This window comes from Centruroides sculpturatus, unplaced genomic scaffold (genome assembly GCF_000671375.1).
Source record: "Centruroides sculpturatus isolate CEXI.00-Female unplaced genomic scaffold, Cexi_2.0 scaffold270, whole genome shotgun sequence".
NCBI lineage: Eukaryota > Metazoa > Arthropoda > Arachnida > Scorpiones > Buthidae > Centruroides > Centruroides sculpturatus.
Genome location: NW_019384480.1, coordinates 746,322 through 768,890, shown reverse-complemented (window position 1 = coordinate 768,890; position 22,569 = coordinate 746,322). Strand labels below are relative to the sequence as shown.

General features: G+C 30.4%; 2 protein-coding genes across 3 annotated transcripts; both read left to right on the top strand.

Moving 5' to 3' along the window:
* Window positions 1–1,721: 1,721 nt before the first annotated feature.
* On the top strand, window positions 1,722–12,132 carry LOC111621430 (protein Wnt-1-like). The gene is made up of 4 exons (XM_023363573.1): window positions 1,722–1,859; window positions 4,377–4,651; window positions 9,986–10,251; window positions 11,216–12,132. The coding sequence occupies exons 1-4, from the start codon at window positions 1,762–1,764 to the stop codon at window positions 11,696–11,698; spliced, it is 1,122 nt and encodes a 373-aa protein (XP_023219341.1). The 5' UTR covers window positions 1,722–1,761; the 3' UTR covers window positions 11,699–12,132.
* A 1,901-nt stretch (window positions 12,133–14,033) lies between these two features.
* LOC111621431 (protein Wnt-6-like) lies at window positions 14,034–20,736 on the top strand. 2 transcript variants are annotated; one of them, XM_023363574.1, is made up of 4 exons: window positions 14,034–14,409; window positions 19,223–19,446; window positions 19,518–19,789; window positions 19,921–20,736. In XM_023363574.1, exons 1-4 carry the CDS (start codon window positions 14,351–14,353, stop codon window positions 20,380–20,382), a joined length of 1,017 nt encoding a protein of 338 aa, XP_023219342.1. In that variant the 5' UTR covers window positions 14,034–14,350; the 3' UTR covers window positions 20,383–20,736. The 2 variants fall into 2 exon arrangements, with proteins under 2 accessions (XP_023219342.1, XP_023219343.1); XM_023363575.1 differs by lacking the exon at window positions 14,034–14,409 and adding an exon at window positions 18,999–19,101.
* The last annotated feature ends 1,833 nt before the right edge of the window (window positions 20,737–22,569 follow it).

The following is a 22,569-nucleotide window of genomic DNA, read 5'->3' as shown; positions in this document are numbered from 1 at the left end:
AGCAAATATACATTTGAAAGTCAAATTTCTATAAAGTAAAATTAATTGTTTTAATATTTGGGGGTGAACTTCTTATTTTCTTTAATTGTAAGAATCAATAGTATTTTATATATTATTTTAACTTAATAAACAGTTATAGAACTTATTCCATTTTGTTTTAGAATTCTCATAAACAGTGTTTCAATACTCCCATAATAAACGGTAATTAAAACTAGTTTATAATGAACTCTTCCGGACAATAAAACCATCAAACATTTATTTAAACGGACGAGGAACAATGTAGTAAGAAAGCACTTAATCAATAGTTTTCAACAAGCGCTTCCTTGTCTGAAGGAACAAGGATGACAGTCAAACAGATCGAGCGACATCGTCCAGACAATCCGATCATTGACGAATGTGTTCGACCTTGACCAACTGTGCGTGTGATCATTTTTGGTTCTATCCCATTAACAAAAAGTTGCGTAGTAATGATCTTTTCTTTTTGGCAATTAACCCAAAAATAGTCAACACCATACGATCAAACTCTCCCTCTCTGTTTAAACATAACGTGTAACACGAACTCTTTCTCGAACTCTTTAATTTATTTACTTGTCCTCTTGTTTTACGCGTGTTTTCGGCTTAGAAAAAAAGTATTTTTAAACTGTAATTTTAATAACTCTAACGTAAACAGGAAAAAAATAAAAGAAATGAATTGTTTCTGTTTGGAAATCGTGCGCTATACACCGCCAGTAAACATGTAGACAAATTAATTAGGTTAGAATTGATATTCTCTGGACAATAAAAAGATTTAGCAATTAATCAAAGTGTTTTGTCCAGTGTTGATGTTTTAAAAACCTGCCCGAAGTGTGAAAAAAATCGTTTAAAATTGCATAAAATGCAAACGTTATTCATTGTTTAAATTATTGGATCGTGATCCGATTAACCGCTTTCTCACTGACTTCCGTGATCGTAGGTGGAATGATAAACAATTATCTGTTTTTTCCCTTCGTATTAATATGTTATGAAGGACGTTTACAAGTCGAACGGTAGATTGCTTTTATTAAATGCTCGAGCGAATTAATTTTCGAGTCTAAAATCAGATAAGACAAATCGCACGCGATATATAGAAAAAAGTAGGCGTGTATATCCTCACTTTTCAACTTCATTTATATCCATCTGAGTGGATGTCGCCTCCCCTGTTAATGGTACTTTAATGGTAGCGTAATGATACATCATAGCTCATAATGACGTGTCTTTCCCGATCGAGAGGAGTCGGGCTTGTACCTTCTGCAACCCTCAATTAATGTTGATTATTCTCATAAGAATAAGATGAAAAACTGCTCATCCCATATGCTTACCTGCGCCACGATAGGTAACATTCAACAGGTGAGTGACAAGCGGAGATTTATGGGAGTAGTTGCTTATTATAAACCCCTACTTACTTTTCGGGGAACTCATATCCACCCACTGGTGAGCACTAAAAAAAAGATCGAAAGTGAGAAAAATTCCCACGGCTAGACCGCCCAGGTAGGAGGGAATAGCTCAACAATCCTATAATTTTCATCAGTTCCTGGGTGTCCATTTGCTAGTGACGTGCCACCTAACTTCTTCATCCGGTGTCATTTTGGAGATTTAATTTGACTTCCCGCTACACGTACTTTACTTGGCACTATGTGACGTCACTAGGAGAAGGGGCGGAGTGTGCACGTGCTGCCATGGAGACGGTTGTGTCACGTGACGGAGGTATGTATAGGCCGGCACACGTGGTCGTAGACTCTAGCAATGAGGCGGTGTGTAGCCGTGCTCTTCATCATCATTCTCGCGACAGAATCATCCCTACAGAGGAGATCAAAAGGTAGAGGGAGAGGTTCCAAGTGGTGGTAAGTATTTTTTATTATTATTTACGTATCCCACCGATATTGCTTCCTGAACGGCGCCGCTTCCCTAAACTGCAGTTAACAGCTCGTTGCCAATCGCTGATTTTTTTATAGCGAAACGGGCCTGTTTTGTCCATTGGAGATGCCATAACTTCTAAAACGGCATTATGTTATCGAAAACGGTGGCCTGGACAGTTTTGGCCGACTTCCCTATCTAGCAACTTTTACAGCAGGAAAACATTTAACGCATCTAAACTGCTACGAGTTTTATCAGCTGCTGGGTTTAAGTAATGCACAGAAACGGAACCACCAGTATACAGACTATAGCAGCAGATTATTAAGGAGATATAAGTGCACTCATGTTCTTTATAACAATCACACTCCATTGCCAATACTCATTTATAAACGTACTTCCCGAGTATCGATTTACTTCCATTTATTGTAACTGGAGTGGTTGAAAATAATATCTTGACATAACCTCGCCTAATGAATTAAATATATAACAGGCATATTTTCGTCTACTTACAAATACCTAACCAGGAAAAAACGTATTGTCCTGTAGACCTGATAATTTTCTACATAACTATGCCCATGGAAGAAGGATAATGCCATCGTTTATAATCTGGACACGTAGCATTAGTTCGAACATACAATGAGAGAAAATAGACGGTATCAAATGTTTTATTTTAAAAAATAATAAAAAAAGGATAAATATAACTGTTCTAAATATTAAATTGTAGTGATATATATCGTTTCGTAATGCTTTCTATGTTTTTCTCTCTTTCGCATAATTCACGAATGAATAAAATTGGAACAGGTCATTTTATTAACTTATATTATGCGAATGTCGAAAAAATGATTAGAAATAACCAGATATTAATCAATGATTCGATCTTTAAAAACTCCACAATGCCGATATTCATTGGAATTTTATCAATCAAAATTCATTTACCAAACTACATCTGTCTCTTTCACTATATATATAAATCAAACTGATGAAATTTGTTTTATAAATTTATCTTTATATTATTATACGTTTAATTCATTAAAAAACATTTTTACTATTGATTCATTTTCCGATAATTTTTTTCATTAAGTAACAACCTGTTAATCAACTCAAATACTCTGAAAGATATTAATAATTATATACTGCATTATTATGATTTTATCCTTTAAAATTATATAAAATAATCAATTTATTTATTTATAAGTGCAATCAGAATTGATTTTCTTTTGGAATTTTTTTATGTTTGATTGATCTATTTGCTTATTATCAGAGATTTTCAATTAGATAAATATATACTAACCGATCCGTGATCAACATAGGATATATTTAATTATGTTCATTTCAGGAATTTTGAACGTGTGTTAATGAATGACAGTTGTAATATACGCTTAAATCTACCTTTTCTTCGTAATCGTACTCGATTAATAAGTAAAAAAATAATAATTAGCGCAAAAGAAAATTGTGTAAAAGCTATGAACATTTTTTCCGAAAGGATTTTCTATAAATCTGCACGGTGTAGTACTTTTTAAAGCTAGATATAACAGGAAAATTGATAAAAAGTATAGACAAAGATTTGGTGTTAGCATGTGGCAGTCACCTTGAGAAACAACTAGATGGAATAACGACTATAAAACTCATATTTATGGAACTATAATAAAGTTTTGCTCGACCTAATTGTTTTCTATTGTTTAGTATTCAACACATGCTTATAAGTGAGTAGATTTTCTGGTAAAATTTACTCCAGATATCTTGTTCGTAATAAATTTACCGCTGACGGTAGCTATCAACGAAATAAATAGGCCTTAATTAATAAATATTAGTCAGTACTTAAATGAGAAACTTTTGTATATATAATTAGAAAAATTCCCTGATTTTGCTCGGAGGATGGTGTGGGCGTTATGGCAATAAAACCCCTATTATTACTACTACTTTTACCCTATTATGTTTATTACTGTTTTATTGTCTTATTATATACTTTAACTTTAATCAAAAGTTTAAAAAATTTACGAAAGTTCAAATACTATTGTTTATATCATTTGCACGTAATTGCTTTAAATCTTAATCTAAATAGGCGTTATTTACCGATTGCCACTACCAAATTCAATTGAATAAGAATATTGTTTAGGCCTGTTATCTACATTATTTAAACTGATAAATATCATCCATGAAATTTTAATTTTATTTTTAAAATAGTAATTATTAATTGTGAGATTTTTAAATATTTATTATTAAAGATAAAAGAAATTCTCGTGTATAATTTTTATTATTTTTAATAAATCTTAAATATATTTAAAATCTTTAAAAACAAAAAAAAAAAATATTTAATCATTTAATCAATTTTTAAGAAATCTGAAGCAGACAAGATAAATTAAATTACTTTTGTAAATTAATAATGAAATATTATTGAAAGGTGTCGAGATAATTTCTGTTTTTGACACAATCCAGACTACCGGTAGCCAGTGTAATATTAGTGATTTTATCTGTTGAAAATAATAGCTGTATATTTTATGTAGGAACATTGTGCACGCAGGACAGCCTACCAACTTGGTAGTGGGTAACCATTATTCCAACTCTATCCGAACCAATGATTATCCTACAATCAACGTACCCCTGAGGAGAAAACAGAGACGATTACTACACACCAATCCCGGTTCACTACTAGCAATAGCCAAAGGTATGAAACTGGCTATAGCCGAATGCAAACAGCAATTTCGTGATCGCAGATGGAATTGTCCCACAACAGACCACATGTTGGGAAAATCAGTCTTTGGGAAAATAGTCCAGAGAGGTGAGTAATAACTGTCTTAATAGTAGGTCTACCCTAATGGAATTTCTTTTTTTTTATTTACCACCTAACATCGGAGAATCCGTTACTTTTTTGGGGTGTTACACTTCTCGGTTGCTCTACTTGTTTTAATAACACCTATAGATATTTCAGATTGGTTTTAATGATAAACTATACAAAGATGCTTGGACGTTATCTTCGGTTTCGCAGATAAAATATAGACCACGCTTGATTATTTTTTCTGTTTTTTTTAAGCACCCAGGATTTAGGCGGATACGAAGACCCGCGACAAACGAATTTTCATTATTAGAAATTTAAAAAAGAGTGAGAGGATCCATCTCCTAACCAATTATCCCTACGAGACCTTGATGAAGATTAAAGGGATGAAATAGCCAAAAGCTTGTCTGTGACAGAATGATATCGGAAAATAGCATCACGGACTAAGCGTATATCCTGCGGTAGAACACCTGAGATGTAGACAATAAAGTGTCTGGATGCAGTGACATATCCACTTTAGTGCTCGGGGCGAAGACTGTCACTGGTCACTCATGTAATAACAAACACTTTGCCAAGGCTAACTATCTCCGGTGTCAACGTACTAAAGGTCTATCAACAGACAATCACTGACAGGAGATCTCTCCACTGTCACTTAGTCCGATTAGTTTCAATCGAGAACTAACTGGCCTTGACTGATCCTGGTTTAACGCCGGTTCCTAAACTCTCCACTAGTCCTATATCTGAAGAGGAAATCTTGTTGGTGTCATCTTTATCATCATGCTCTGCATCTAATAGATTGTGACAATACAATGATAAAAATCAAATTAACTATTCTTTTCTAAATAGATCCTATTTTTTAACAGGTTATGGAATCTGTTATGCCATTTAAAAATGATATACAAGCACTGTATTTTATTTTGGAATCGTTCGTTTGCAGCAATTTCCGAACTATCCTTAAAATGGATGCTGTGATCAAACATGAAACGTCCCTTTAAAATACTGCTACAAAAATCTACTGTTTAGGAGAAAGGAAGTTGATTGTTACAGAGATAATCTGTAATATTCGGCTATTAAAAATCAACAAAAATTGGCAATTATATTAAAAAAATGTATGCAAAATTCCAAATATTGGCATCCGCATTAACATAGAAAAAAATAATTTTCAAGTTTGTCGTATTTGTGGATCTTCACTGAGCTAAAAAAGTATATGATTATAGTGGTATTAAAACTGCTGATATGTAGAACAGATATATTTAAAGGATAAGAATATTAATAAAAAAAATAAAAATAACAAAGACGTGAAGCTAGATTTAATTTTAGAATTAGAAAAACTATTGTAGGACAGGTTGGTATTTTGTTCTGGGCAAGTTGTTACAGTGTAACAACTTTCTAATCCACAAGAATTACTAATGGCTTATTTATTCTATTTAGTAACAATAATATAATTATAAAAAATATTCAATATTTAATGATTTATATATCTAAAACTTCGATACAACATGTTCAACAATAATGAATTGATAAATACAGTAATTTGAACCATATTCTTTTTTGTTAAATAGAAATGGTTTTAATTTATCGAAAGATTATTAATTGATATTTTTAAAACTTTTGAGAATTTGTTTTTTACAGGGCCGTTGAGATCTTGTATAGTGCCAGGCGGTAGAGAGAGCTCCCTTTTTCCTCTTAGTGAGCTCTTTAGCCTTTTCTTTATTTCTTTTTTGAGCAAATGAAATACGTAAAATGTGTTTATTTTATTAAAAAAACAACCTTAAAGATTTTATTTTATTTTACTAAAAATTACATTAATTTATAGGGGTAGGAACCACTGCGGATCCCTAAGTTCTCTTCGGGTCCGAGGAAAAATCCTCAGCTTCCTCCTCTCGACGGCCTTGTTTATATATGTCACTATTATTAATTTCTATAAAGTAAAATTAATTGTTTTAATATTTGTGTCCATTAATAAAGAAATTATTCATAAATTTAACTAAATTTAAAAAATAAAATAGAAATTAGTAGAGAAATTAATGCAAAAAATAACGATGTAATTTTCATATTTTAATGAATTTTTAAGATTACGAGTGAGAGAAATTAATTTTGCTCCCATTTATCCATTTTACGAGCGACATAAATTTAATATATTGTACTATTTTAAGTTAAAAATGATATAACTGAATAACTTACCTTCAAACACATTTCCGAAATGAAGCAAATGTTTATTAATATAGAAAAGCTATTAGCAGATTTGCAAGATTTAAGTCTTAATTATCCAATGTTTAAGCTTAATTTTAATAATCGTAGCATGAAAACTAAATAAGATTTTACAAATCTGCGAATTTAATAAAGATCTAAGAATGGCAGAAGAATGCCGTACATTTCTTTAATTATATTATTTTCGTAGAAGTCTTACGATGGCAAACTATCAAGTGAAAAATCAGTTTGACAGATACCCTATAAATACGTAATAATCTCTGTTTAATATATTAAATTCTTCCCGTACAGGCCCTATTAATGTTCACTAAGGCCTATAAAAAAGGCGAGTCTTCGTACAACTTATCTGAAATCGTGTACGCGATTCTCGTCTCAAAAAAACAATTTTTTAATTACATTGGCATTCTTAAACGTAATGCCTATAGGCCTATTTTAACTTAACTATTTAATTTTACATAATGTAACATTACAAACTTTGCAGTAATAAAACTTTATAGTCCATTGTATGATAAACTAATAGTTCATGTATGCTACGGATTTGAACCTAGGCTAAGCATGTTATAGTTTTTGTCGGACTGATAAAACTTTTATAACGTTAGCCTATGCTCTTCTATCTATAAAAATAAATTTACATAAAGATAATCTAAAGTTTTTTTCTATTTATTTTTTATTAACTGCAAGTTATATGCAGTTAAAGAGGCGTGTGTGCTGTCGAACAGGTGGTCGCATCATGATTGAAAATCGAATCTGTGCATCCTATAACATTATAATAAATTAACTCAACTACTACACAAAAAAAAAACTAGGAATATTCCAATAATCAATTTAAAAAATCCTGAGGTAAATACTCTAAAAACTAGTATAATATATAATTTATTGTCATGAATTTCGAGATTACCTCTGAAAATATTCACACCGCTTCGTTCTAGATCTTAAATCAATTTTAAATTAAAAGTAAAAGTTTTAACTTATTTAATCATTTATAAATTGTCTAAAAAATAAAACGTTAATTAAAACTTAAACCTAAATATTTGATTGAATAATAATAATAATTTATGCTTTTTTCCTTAACCTTTATCATCTTGTTAATATAAAATTTATTATTACTGTAGGCCTATATAATATAAAGTGATCTCAGTTTATTTTTTATAATTTATACCATTATTTTATATATATAATATAACATATAGTTGAATAATACATTTACGAAATCAATTGTTAACAGAGTAAAATATTCTAAATTCTATTAATATTACATCCGATTTCTTAATATATATATTGTATGTAGACTTAAACATTGAAGTATTTAAGATATAATAATAAATTACACGAATTTCCACGTTTCGAAACGTTTCAGCTCATATATTTATTTTAGTCTGTTTTATATAATTTAATACATAATATAAATAATATCATGATGTTAATCTTTCAAATTAGCTTATATGATCGTTTATTTGATTTTAATTGCTCGTATTCTCTTTTTATTTTCCTGAATTCTTAAAATTATTACTAAAATTCAAAAGCTCCACGATATTATTTATTGTCTAATCGGTGTGAATTAATTTGGTGTTTTTATTAAATTCGTTAAAATTTCTTATTTATTTTAATATCTTTTAGTAGTTTCTTATTACTTAAATAGTAAATAATTTATTTTTAAAGTTAGCAGATAACATACTGATAAACAAATAAAGATAATTTATTAATGAATTAATCAATCGATTTGAAATTTTATAGGTTAATATAATAAGTAATAAGGTTTTATTTAATTTAAAATGAATTTCATACAGGTTTATCGAGTTTTCAGATAAATGATTCGATTTTACGACTTGAAAATGATTCAAAATTTGGTATAATTCAATATACGTTGTTATTAATTTAAGAAGAAAATCTTTTCGTCTAGGTCCAAGCTTGGACGAAGACGAAAAATCGTAAAAAATTTTTTCCAATTAATGCTTAATAAAGCAGGAGTTATTTAACGTATAAAGTTAAATTATTCACCTCACACTGAGTATGACAAACCAATGAAAAGAATGTTATTAGCATACCATGAGAAAATCAGTGTGCTACCCAGGTATCGCATTGATTACTCTATATGTGGCTTCAGCTGCCGAGTGGTGAAGACAAGTACAAAATATGATGCTATGTGGGTGTTCAACAAATAACATCATAAATGAATGCTTGAAGATCTGTTAATGGCACGAATTATGGTAATGAAAAGCAATGGTGGGTTACACGATACCCTTTGATCACGTGAACGTCTAGAAGAAAGAGGCAGCCATCTCGTAAATTATTGTCGGTGGGAGACTGCACCCACCTCAAATGATATACGTACAATGCTAATTATATTATCAGAAGATGATTGGTGGATTCAATTGTGACTCATGCGGTTGCACAGGTAGTCCCAGCCTAATAATAATAATTTTTAATTGGATGTACGCATTTTAAAATCCATAAAGTGATTTTTATTTTAATTCAAAGTGATAGCTAGAAACTCACTAGTTTAATGAATGTTCCCTGTCGAGTCTTGTAAAATTATATTCAATTAAAAATGCTTTTAAAAATAATGATGTTTGGGTAAAAGCAGCATTCTGTGATTAACATAATTAGAGTATATTTTTAACTGTAAATCTAGTTATAGTTCCTCAAACACCGAGTGAGGTTGTCGTCCCTCTCAAGAGGTTAAATTCGTTTCTAAATAATAACAGATGAAGACGTAAAGATATAAATAACAGTTAGAGTATTGATGTGGTCGTATTTATCACACTTTATCGAAACAGAGCTTCTTCTGGTTTGATGTTACCGCATTCGTTGACGGTATCCATCTTACCCCCGTGGTGTTCGGCAGACATGCGCAGAAAGTCCGCATACCGAGGTATGGGTCACGATTGTTACAGAATGCCGGACTCGTCGTGTTAAAACCTTCGTCTCCGTTAATAATGTAAGGCTTAGGTCATGGCACATTTGTCATCTTGTGTGGTTCAAGGGCGAAGCAGCCGGGAATTGCTCACCCCCGACTGCAACACTTCTCCCTCTAGTGGTCTTCATTCGGACTAATCTGGAGATTCAATAATACTATAGTAGTATGTGCTGTCTTTAACTAACGTATTTTTTTTCCTTTCTTTTAATTAGGCTGTCGTGAAACGGCATTCGTCTACGCCCTTACCAGTGCGGGGGTAGCACATTCGGTAGCTAGAGCATGCAGTGAAGGCATAATCGAGACTTGTACATGCGACTATAGAAACAGAGGTCCAAGCGGTACTGACTGGGACTGGGGTGGATGCAGTGACAACATGGAGTTCGGCTACAACTTTGCTCGAATGTTTGTGGACGCTGCCGAGCGGGGTCGTGACCCACGATTTATCATGAACCTTCACAATAACGAAGCTGGAAGAGTAGTAAGTATATAAGAAATAAGCTGCTTCATCTAGAAAATGTGGATGACAGCTCCTCTGCGGGATATCAATTCGGCTAGGTGATCTGTTTGAGTATGTTTTTTTAAAAGTCTTCATCGTCCCTTTCTGAGGGGAACACCCAATAACTCAACATCAGAAAACAATCATAATTAGAAAGAGTCCAAATTCGGTCAAGTATTTTCTTTTCTAAAAGAGCGTGTTAGATTATTATGTATACTTAAAAAATATATAGAAAAAAGTTTTTAAAAAGAAAAAATACTCTAGTTAAAATAAAACAGCACGCTCGACAAACCGCAAAGCCAACATTAAGGTTACAGTTAGTAAGTTGTTAATACTAGAAAATAGAGCTATCAGAGTGTCAGTGATGTAGTCTACATCAGTTGGTCGGCTTACAAATTAAATCTACAGAGTACATTATCAGCTCTTCCATCAGGAAACAGGCCACCGAGCATTGGACAGTAATAGATAGTAAGTGCCTCAGGCCACAACGTGTCAAACTGTACAGGATAAAAACAGACGACACAACTCCGAGATAATGTTCACTTTTTCAACACGAAACTTAATTTTCTAGTTTAGTTTGATTTTAAGTTCTTTCGTAACAGGTGTATCTTGCTAGAGTAAAAAAAAAAACGAATTAATTAATATTCCGTACATTAAACGTGAAAAAAGAGTAAAAGACAATCAATAAAACATTTTGAAATTATTTTATTTATTCAAACGTAATTTAACTTTCTGCAAATACGTCGTATATCAGTTATCGCCTGCAGATACGTCAGATGTTACTCATGTATTATTGATCGCACGTTTAAACATAAGAAATTTGTAGAATTTATAGCCCTATTATACAAAGTAGCTTCTGAAGTGACTGTAAGCATTACGGAATTCATCTTTTAAAACTCACCATAGGCTTATATATGTTTATTAATAATATTTTTTTCTTCCACAGCACGTCTCCACCGACATGAGAAGAGAGTGCAAATGCCACGGTATGTCTGGAAGCTGTACAGTGAAAACGTGTTGGATACGTTTGCCCACTTTCAGAGATATTGGTAACAACTTAAAAGATAGATTCGATGGTGCTTCTCGTGTACTGGTAAATAACCAGGGAAATTACAAGCGAAAATACCGTTTTCATTTAAAGCCATATAATCCCAATCATAAGACACCATCTGTTAAAGATTTAGTATACATCGAAACATCTCCAGATTTCTGTGTACCAAATCTAAAATTAGGAGTGATAGGCACCAAGAACAGACAGTGCAACGATACTTCTATAGGAGTAGACGGCTGTGATTTAATGTGTTGTGGACGTGGATACAAAACTGACGTTAGAGAAGAGTTCGAAAGGTGCAATTGCACTTTTCACTGGTGCTGTGAAGTCAAATGCAAGATCTGCAAAGTCAAAAAAACACTTCATATTTGTTTATAAGTGATTATTGATTATGTACATAAGGAACAATTTTGCATTTGGTAACTTTAGACGACTTTTTATACCAAAGAAAAAAAAATACCATTGCAACAATTAAGACTTCTCTCTAAAAGAGAATTTTAGAACTGAAATCATAGATTTTATTGTATATTTTATCGAAATCTGTAAGATACGTCCATATTGTATATATGATTCAAATGTAAATAGACTCAACATGTTGAAATGGAGACTTAATTATTACTATAACAGATAGTATTAAAACTAATATCGTTTCTACATATATGAAAAAGTAATACTAAAAATCTGATTTGCAATATTTAATTTCTCAATTATTATAGCTGGTTGTGAAATTTTTCTGTGACTTATTTAAATGGATTTTATCCTTCTTTTATATATGATTTTAAGAACGTGCAAATGAATAAAAAAATATTTAAATTATGTCCATAATTATATTATTAATGCGATGAATAAAAACGTATTATAATATTTTGTGTCTTTAATAATTTATAAGCAAGCAATTAGATTTGCATGCTCTTATAAAAATCAGTTTAAAAGTCATTAAAAAAGCATCCTTACTTCCTACATTTTTGCAATTCTTCTTTAATAATCTTTTTTAAGAATCTAATTAAAAGATTAATAAATTGAAAAAATAAACTACTTTAGTTAAATTTTAAAAAATGTATCAACTATCAACATTATAATATCTATAAAGGAAAAAACAGCGTAATCCTCAAGTCACCCTCATATATATAATTACGTACCTTCAAATGATAAAAGCCTTCTGACCAATTAAAATTCTTTGATTTCACGCATATGACATTACTTATAAATAAATAGAAAGAAAGAGGAAAAAACTGAAAAGAAAAAAAATTGTGCCAGGATTGTCTAGACATGTTAATAATCCCAGTTCGTTTCTTGCATACTAAACAATCATAATAACGTAACAGGGCCTCAAAATGGAGGTGTTACCAAACTAACTTATTTACATACCGAGTAATTGTCTCTGAAATTTTAAAGATATAGAACCTGTTAAAGATATATTAAGCTATCTTAAGAGTTGCTTAATAATAACACCTCAAGAATATACACATACCGATAACACAACTTATCAGTCGAAGAAAAGAATATTTCGCTTTATTATAATTAAACTAAGCGAGCGTATCATTCAAGCTTAACATCAAGCATAGTATTAAAAAAAATAGCAAATCAGAAATGACTGTTATAAAATAATTGAATCTTTCGTAATTAAAGGAGGAGAAAGCAAGATTGGGAATTAAGTCACCCAACCAGAGAAGAGGATAGAAAAAAAGCGAAAAATCTTCCCACGTCGATAAGGCCTCCCACATGCACAGGTATAATTACAAGCCGTGTTTAAGCTGACGGTCACAAATGAAGACATATGACTGTCTTTGGTACGCCAAGGCAGGAACGATAAATGCTAGTGTGTTGCAGCGCAATCGTCTTGTCGATAGTACATGATAGACGTCGGAACAGGTAAGCCTACGGCCTGACCATGCTGGGTGGTCTGCCTTACACTTCTTCAGGTGTCTACGACGAGGATCTGTAATTAGATTCCACACCTATTTCCTGTCTGCTCTTTTCATTGGTTAACTAATTAGTTGGAGAAAATGATGAACTTTACTATTATGCAATGTCTACTATTCCAAATTCGAGATGAAATATCTTCACTTCTTTTGTATGATATTGCCTATGGCTACTCCAGAAGCGAAAAATACCAAACTTTCTAGTCTGACATATTGTTTTGTATATTACCCAAAATTATTCATTGTAAATCGTTTTAAATAATTTTGATCACTTCGTTTATTACGTTTATTTTTTCTTATGATTTATTTTCTATTATGTTTGACTATAATTATGAAAATTCCAAAAGACAAATGTTTGTATTATTATCATTTTTTCGCAAAGATTAAAAAAGTCGTTTCTAAGTTTTTAGCAAAGTTCATGGACTAGTTAATTAACTGTTGAACAATATAAACTCATGGTTCACATAAGAAATATTTCTAACGTTAAAAAAAAAAGATGCTTCTCACAACTCATTCTCGCCTTTAATGATTCTACGTTTTAACCTTAAGTTAATTAAATTCAGCAATTCTTACATTGTTAAAATGTTTTAAATTTAATTTTATATCCTTTTAAAAATTAAAATTAGGTCAAATTAAACATTGATGATTTAGCATAATGCAAATTAAAAACTGCATTTTACTTTGAAATTTTCAAAATTGACACATTTAGTTCCATTACAACTATCGAAGATTGCTAAAGAATGCCGTAAAGAAAGCTTGAGGCTAGTTAAACGCGGGTCAAAATATAGATAGCGTTATATATCCTAACAGAAAACGAAAAACAACTCGACAACAGTACAATCTGAAAATCACTGATATATTCTTCCTTTTGTTTTTCGTAGATAAGAAAATGTGATGAACAAAATGGCGTAGGTAGAATGTTTCTACAAGTTAGCTTATTCGGGACAGTTTACTATATACGTTAACATGTGGCTTACAGTGAATTTATAAAGAGAAGAAACGCAGAATGGTGTAGCAGAGTGTTACTGATGCTCCGCCCAGCTAGTACAAGACTGCAGTTCGGCTCGGCGCTTTCACATACCCACATCATGCTCGTGTGAGCTAGAGTATGGATATAAAACTACTACTGGTGATTCTTTCAATAGTACAAGTGAGTGGGATCTGGTGGTAAGTAAATTCTCACTTTTATAATTATTAGAAATGATCGAAAATGTATCCATTTAAATATAACAGTCAACAACCTTATATCAATGGATATCTCTATAACAAAGTCCAGGGGGTGTTGCTGTATCTTTTACGACAGATGACTGATTTAAGCGTCATTCATGTAGGCGTCCCAATGAGCGTAGTTTCAGCATTTTCGTGTCACGTGATCGGCTTCATTCCCCTTATCCGTCTGGGCCGAAATTTGGAGGTGCTATTTTGACGATTAGTGGTGCTATGCTTTTGCCCTGTGACCCGTTGGAGGTCGTAGACACCTGAAGGATCGAATTTCACAGATCAGGACCCGTGAATTGCTAAGAGAATTGTAGAAACTTTCGTGTTAACACTTTAAGCTTAAATATCATGCGTATCCCCTCGAAATAGGACTGAATTTCTTTTAAATTCGTGTCGTAATGTAATTTTAGTCTTAAGAGCAAATGGATGATCATCGTAAAAACGACTCTGCTAAGTGTGTTAAGGATATAAATTTTAATCTTAATACTTAAGTGACATTTAGATCTAATTGAAGTGTTTGGTTCAGTGATGTTTAAGTATTCGGTCTGAATAGATCTGACTTCAAATCATTTCTAAACACAAAGTGTACGTGATGGTACCCTTTAAACACGATCAATAAAGCATGCCGATGTTTTAACCTGAATTTTAAACCAAGGTTTCAGCTGTACTCTGCGTAACCTTAAACGCTACTTGCTGTAAACCGATACCTCTTTTCTAGTCTGTCTCTAACATATATCACTCTATCTTCTCTACTAAGGTACCTATTTCGGTTGACCTTATAAACTTCATACATCCATTACTCTATCTATCTTATCGTGACAGTTAATTCTTTTCACTTAGTTCTTTTGTGCTTCCTCGATTTATGGGGTAGGCCTATGACTTTCATACCTTGGAATCTGTCTCTGGTACAAATAATCATGTTTTAGGAATTGTTGAAATTATTATTAATATCAGTTGTGTATCAAATGACTGATTTACTGTAAATAGATTGTCAACTTTTTCTTGCCAACGATTTTACAGTGTTCTTTCACCCGTGACTTCATCCTATTAACAGAACTTAAAAAGGCGGTACAAATTAAATAACTGTTATTAAATTATTATTAATAATAGATAGACGATATTTTTAAAATTCATTTATTTATGCAAATGAACTGTTTAAAATTACTTTATTACTTTAAATTCCTTTTTTATGTTGAAAGAATATATGGAAAAATTGTTAAATATTATAATGCTTTTAATTACAATTATATGGCTTTGTTCGTTAATTAAATACTTATTTAATCGTTAAATTATTCTAAAATGTTATATAGCCTGTAGATTGAATATAAGAATTAACAAATTCGAATTGTTATTTATGAAACGGATAAAAAAAGATTTCATTTTAAATATTGTAAGCGTAAATATATGCAAACACATCCTTGTTAATAAAGATATATTTACGTATATCCACACTTAAAATATAACAAACCAAAATTATGCACAAAATGACTCGACAACAGTTCAAATTTAAATTAATATTAATTTTAACCTTCATTTAAATTGTTTCGGTCTACTTTTAATATATATATTTTTAAATTTTCAAATATAAAACAATGCAAATGATTGATTAAATAAAAGTAACACTACAACTTTAAACAGGCACATTGCGTAATAGTGAGAATAATTCCACAAATTAAGATCATTAACTAATAATTTTTGTGTAGGCCTATACTTTGCAAAGGAGTTAATAAACTCAGAACTTAGTCAACGTGTATTAAAATATTATTTTTCCTTTAGGATAAAAAGAAAGAAAATGTTAAGTGCATGACACACTATAGAACAGAACTTTCCTATATGTGTGATTTGAATACAATGTAAGAAGGACCTATTTATTCTTTAGTATGAATAATTTCGTACTTTACTTAGTTATGAACAACTACATTCGAAATTTATATTTTGACCTAGTTTACACACTGCAGTATATTGTTAGTGTGGGAGATGGATTGAATAGGACAGTGTAAATTATCTGATTATTAAACTAAACACGATTAGATGATGTGTGGGTTTCTATCTTGAATTTAACACTAGACAATTTAAGAAAGGAAACTATATTAAATATCTATATTCTGTAGGCCTACTTCTTTTATAATAAAGAAATTATAAATAATAATGATGAAAAGCGTTATTTTAAATGTTTTGTAAGCGTATTTGTCATACGTTTTTTAATGATTTAAAATTTAATTTTTACTTTGTATCGCTGATTTTTACTACATTGTAGGACTAATTTTTCCGTACATTTAATAAAACAATACACGATTAAAACAAAATGGATTTAGTTATGAACTTTCAATGGTTGAAGGCTGTTTTTTTCAGTAGGCCTATAATATTTTTAAAAAGGAGATTTGATTGTAATATGATTTATGACAAGCAATGCAAGTAATAGCATCCGTTTGGCCATTTATCATCGTCATAAATACCATATTACCTCTAATTTTCCGTTAACAGTAATAGTTGTCATTTTGCTCCTTTCCATCCCGTCATCGTTGAGATTCACTATTTTTAAACTATTAATATATCCTTCCGTCTTTTATATGCACTTACTTCACATCTGCCTCCTTTAAACAACTACTTTCCTTCACTCATCCTCATCTGGAACCTTTCCATTAAAACTAATAAAAAAAGAAAAAATACTGAAAAATTAACTTAAAAGATGATTATAACCACACATTCAAATTAATAAAATTCTATAAATTTATCAATCTCAATATATTTTTAGAAAAGGGATAAATCACGTAATTCGGATCTTTATTTTCCGTTAAATCTTGCATTAAAAAAATTCACTTTCCAGGGATGTTTTATTATAAGAATTCTGGAAACTTTAATGCTTTAAGCATTCGATAGTGATGCAGTTTATTTCATTTAGAATAAACAGAAGTGAAGAAATAATAAAAACTGTTATGTAAGCATACTTCATGTTGCTTTTAACAGTTACAAAACATTTAAAATATAGCCTATATGATATTATCAAATTTAAAAATAGGCCTATATATAGATAATTTATTTTAATATGATTTCATAATCCGTTTAAATAACTATTTTTAGTTCTTTTTGTTAAAGTTTATTTTTTAAAAAATCGTTCGTCAACAGATACGATAGCTTTAATTCCAATTTTCAATTTATCATTTCATTTATTAAAATTTTAAACACGTGTTTTAGTGCTATTAAACTTAATAAGCTTGAATATATTAAGTCTATTTTTTTTTATTTAATATTTTAAAATTAAATCAAGATAAAGGAATAGAAATAACAACAAGATTTATAGCAGACAAAGAGGAGTGAGTCAGGTACGAAGCCATTTGTAAGTCTATTTTATTCATATCTGATTTAAGTTGTAAACCGTTCCTTCGATTGAGATAAAAATCAAAACATCTGTGTGTTGCACAAGTACACGACACGTGTTAATTTTTTAGTATATATGTTTTTCCACGGCTCACTAAACATAGATCGTACCAGACGTTCGGCAAAGTTTAAATGCATTCAAAATTTATTTGATGGTTTCCTATGAATTTTAGTAGATTGATATCTCAATTGATCTTATTTAAAAACATAAAATGTTGATAACTATTGCATATTATGGTGTCTACATTACTATGCATTACAAAATTGCAGACTAAACTAAATTAGAAACAATTTTGTTTTCATAAATAAACAAAATGTTGCAGTGGCGTCAGTGAGGCATGGATTATAAGACATGAAATCCTACTGTATAAACAATAATATATTATTAAGTATTCTATATTTAAAAAAGAATTTTATGATCAAAACTATATTTGTAGATGGTGACATTGTTCTTTTATCTGATCATATAATTAACTAAATAATTCAGAGGATAAGATACATCTGAGATAAAACATTTCGAATATTCTTTTATCGTCGGATGAAATTTAATTGAAGTCGTGTTTTGCTTTCCTGCTGTGCATTTTATCTATAAACGTCACAAATCAGTCTTTATCTTAAAATACTTTACAACATTGTATCTTTTTTGTTTTAGTTACGCCTTTGCTAACTCTCTGTTTACAATGGGCTTAACACGGGCTTATAATATATATAGAATAATACAAATAAGATAAAATATAATATATATATATATACCATAATAGAATCAAAATATTTGTAAATCTTTAACTAAAACTTATGATTAAGACTTGTAATTTAAAATTTCGTATATTTTGTTTGCTTGCTTAATTTTCTTTGGGAATTTTATCACATATCATAAGCATGTCATGCTAATTTGCTTGATATAAAAATAATGTCTAATTAAATGAAAATGGAAAAATAATAAAAAAAAATTATCCATTTAAATATGTCTGATTTGACAGATGGTTGCAATCTGTCTTTCTGGACAGAAGTGAAGATTATTTACAAAGTGCGGAACGGCGGCTGTATATCATCAACCGACTCCATCGAACAGCAGTAAGCCACGTGACTTTTAAGTCTAAACTTGAATGTAAACAGTTGTTAGGCAGCAGGTGTTTGATGAGTTATAAAACTCCGAATGACTTCGCTGAAAGGTGACGAAGCAGTCTTGGCAGTAGAAACGATAGAAACCACAGCCATCATTTGTTTATATCCGTAAACAATTAAAAACATACGCATTAAAGTGTATGGTAGAGTGCAGATAGAAGTTTCCTGTCATTTTGAATTATAGTTTCATAATATAATCTCAATATTCAGATATTAATGCAGCTTTCTAAATTTGAAGCGATCTTTTTCTTCCGTCTAGGACCATGGGACGACAACTGCTACTTGTAGATCCATCAAGAATTTGCCGTAAAACAAGACGACTCAGAGGTAAACAGGTGCATATCTGTCAAAAAGAACCAGATGTGATTAGAGCAATAGGTAGAGGAGCGCAGATAGGGATAAGAGAATGCCAGTATCAGTTCCGTAGTAGAAGATGGAATTGCAGTACTGAGAGACGTTCTTTGAAAAAAGTATTAACTAAAGGTGAGAAGAATTTCCTTCAGAAAAATTCACCATTTATGAAAAACTGAAATTTATTGATCGTTAATGTTTAGATACGAGAGAGACTGGATTTTTAAATGCAATCAGTGCAGCCGGCGTTTCTTACGGAATAACTCAAGCCTGTAGTTTAGGTCATTTAGAAGATTGTTCCTGCGATTATAGGACGCCTTCTCTATATCCTCAGGAAGACTGGAAATGGGGAGGTTGCAGCGATAATGTGCGTTACGGATGCAAAAAGTCTAAAGAGTTTATGGACGATAGATTTAGGAAAAGAAGTGACATTAAGACACTAATGCTTAGACACAACTACAAAGCTGGACGATTGGTAAGTTGTTGATTAATATTAAGCTTAATTAGGCCTATATAAAATTAGGAATATCTGGCAACATGATGCAATATTTTGCGATGGAAATGCATATAATATTTTCGTAACGATGTAATAATTTTCATTGCTAGAGTATAAAGAATCATATGAGGAGAGCCTGCAAATGTCACGGTATGTCCGGATCGTGTACTATGAGATCGTGTTGGAAAAAACTACCGACATTCCGTGACGTAGGCAATCATCTTAAGAAAAAATTCGATGGTGCTGTTAAGGTAATGGCTGGAAACGACGGTAAAAGTTTTATACCAGAAGGTGCTACTATAAAACCACCGGAGAGAGAGGATATAGTTTATTCAGAAATATCGCCTAACTTTTGTGAATTTAATTTAAACACAGGTTCTTTAGGGACAAGAGCAAGAATATGCAATGGGACATCAAAGGGGGAAGACGGTTGTGAACTTTTATGTTGTGGACGAGGATATAACACGCTTAGAAGAACGGAAAAACAAGCGTGCCAATGCCGTTTTCAATGGTGTTGTGATGTCATGTGCAAAACTTGTGTGATAAAAAAGAGTACAAGTAGATGCCTTTGATAGATCTTTTAAACTGCGATTTGTTATATTAGTCGCAAAACCCATCGAATCTCTACAGCTGCTTAACAAAATTGGTTGTGACTTTCAAGGTGATGTTGATTTAAAAGATCTCAGATTTCTATTAATTTGTGATTGTTTAGGCTTATTACTTTACATTTAAAATGATGAGAAATTGATTTCAAAGTAAATATTAACTTATATATTATTAATGTCATCACGCGCTTATTACACAAGTAAAATATATCAGCATAAATTCGATTTTAGTACTTATCATGGCAATTTATTGTGAATATATTTTGTGAAAGTGTATAAGATTAATCATACCAGAGGAATGTTCATTTGTAATTGCCATTTTACAAAAGAAAAAAAATGTTTTTTGTAAATATATATAAATATATTTTCATGCTATTTCTATGGATTATGCTTTTTTTAAGAATGAATTTTAAAACAAAATCTCTACATTAGTCAACATAATCGCATTCAAACGTGTTTACTCTCAAACTAAGTATATATAATCTAACGAATATCTTACTGTAATCGACGTTATATAAAGAAATTTAATTAATATGTTAAGCGCAACATATTGATTTACGACCTGATGTGATAGTTTGTCGCTAGTTATGTTTCTTGTCATTTTCTTTATTGCCTTGACCTTACTGCGACATTTGTCAGCCAACAAGACCATGTCAGATCTCGGTTGACATTCATAACTGTTACATGTCAGTCTGGTGAATTTCCATTAACCCACTTCAACAAATCGTTAAATTACGATTCGGACACACAACCTTATACAAAAGACAGTTTTACGTTCGTCTTAAATAAATAATTTGTTTCAAACATAACAAGTCATTTGGCATGTTTAATGTTAAAAATAACTTAAACTTCATAAAGAAAATTGATTTTATATTATTTTATAATCAAGTAGATTCTAGAAATTTTTGAAATACATTTTAAAAATAAATAATTGAGACTATAATGCCTAACTTACTACACGAAGTTTAAGCTTATGACCTAACTTGTATTTACTAAATGTTTATTAAAATTTATTTGAAAGTTCAGTTAATATAAATATAAATTTTAAAGCGGTTTTTAAAAATTTTTTATAAGTATTATAACACTAATCATATAGGCCTACATACTGTACAATAAATATTTTTGTTCCTGAAGTTAATTTTTATATTAGGTTTACGCAGAATTATATCAAGTTATAAATTTATAGGCCAATATTGATTTTAGGATTTCTATAAATATATTAATTCGTTTTAAATTAATCTCTGTTTTTATTATTTTTAACTTTTTTTTTTTTTTAGTTAGCTCTCGTTTTAAAAATAGCAAAAATATTTAAGATTTATTTTCATTATTAAATTCATTAGTTTTACCAGACAAAATGTTTAAATATATATTTGATAGTGGAATAATTGTATTTTATATAACTGTTATATCAAAAATAATGGAACAGAAAGGTAATTTTAAGCGACATTTTGCTTCAGTCACATCGCATTATTAAATACAATAATTATTTTAAAAAATGATTTAGAAAATGTGATTTAATTTTAAAAATCTAATTTTGTTCTAAACAAAAAGAATCAACTCTATTCATATGTCAACATTTAATTAATTTCTTTTAACATTTAACAACAACTTAATGCGATAATTTCAATTATTCTTTAAATATTATGATGTGCAATTGTAAGAAATCATTAAGAATACGATGAATACAGTACAATAAATTTATAAATATTCGTAGTATAATGATTTTCAGCCGAAGATTAGACAGAAATCTGCTGATATATAAGCAATGATAAAAGGATTGCATTAGTAAAACTTTAAAATGTAAAAAAGATTTCTATAACACAAATAAATATCATTCAATAATAAATAATGGTAAACAATTTAATATTTGAAATTTTAATGTAAATTTGACGAGAAATCAATAGTTTCGTTTTAATATTTCACCGCAAAGATATAGCCTATTACGGATTTGTTTTAATTAGGCCATGATATCTAAATATGCATTTATAATTAAAGAAAATTTATTGTATAATTTAAATTTTAATGTTTAATTCTATAATTTATAAGTCTCTCTTGAAAAAGGTATAGCTCATATTCAATTATTAAAACGAAATATTTTGGCTGTGAGTCCGTCTACCAAATTTTTTTTGGATTACAGAGACGTATTATATAGAA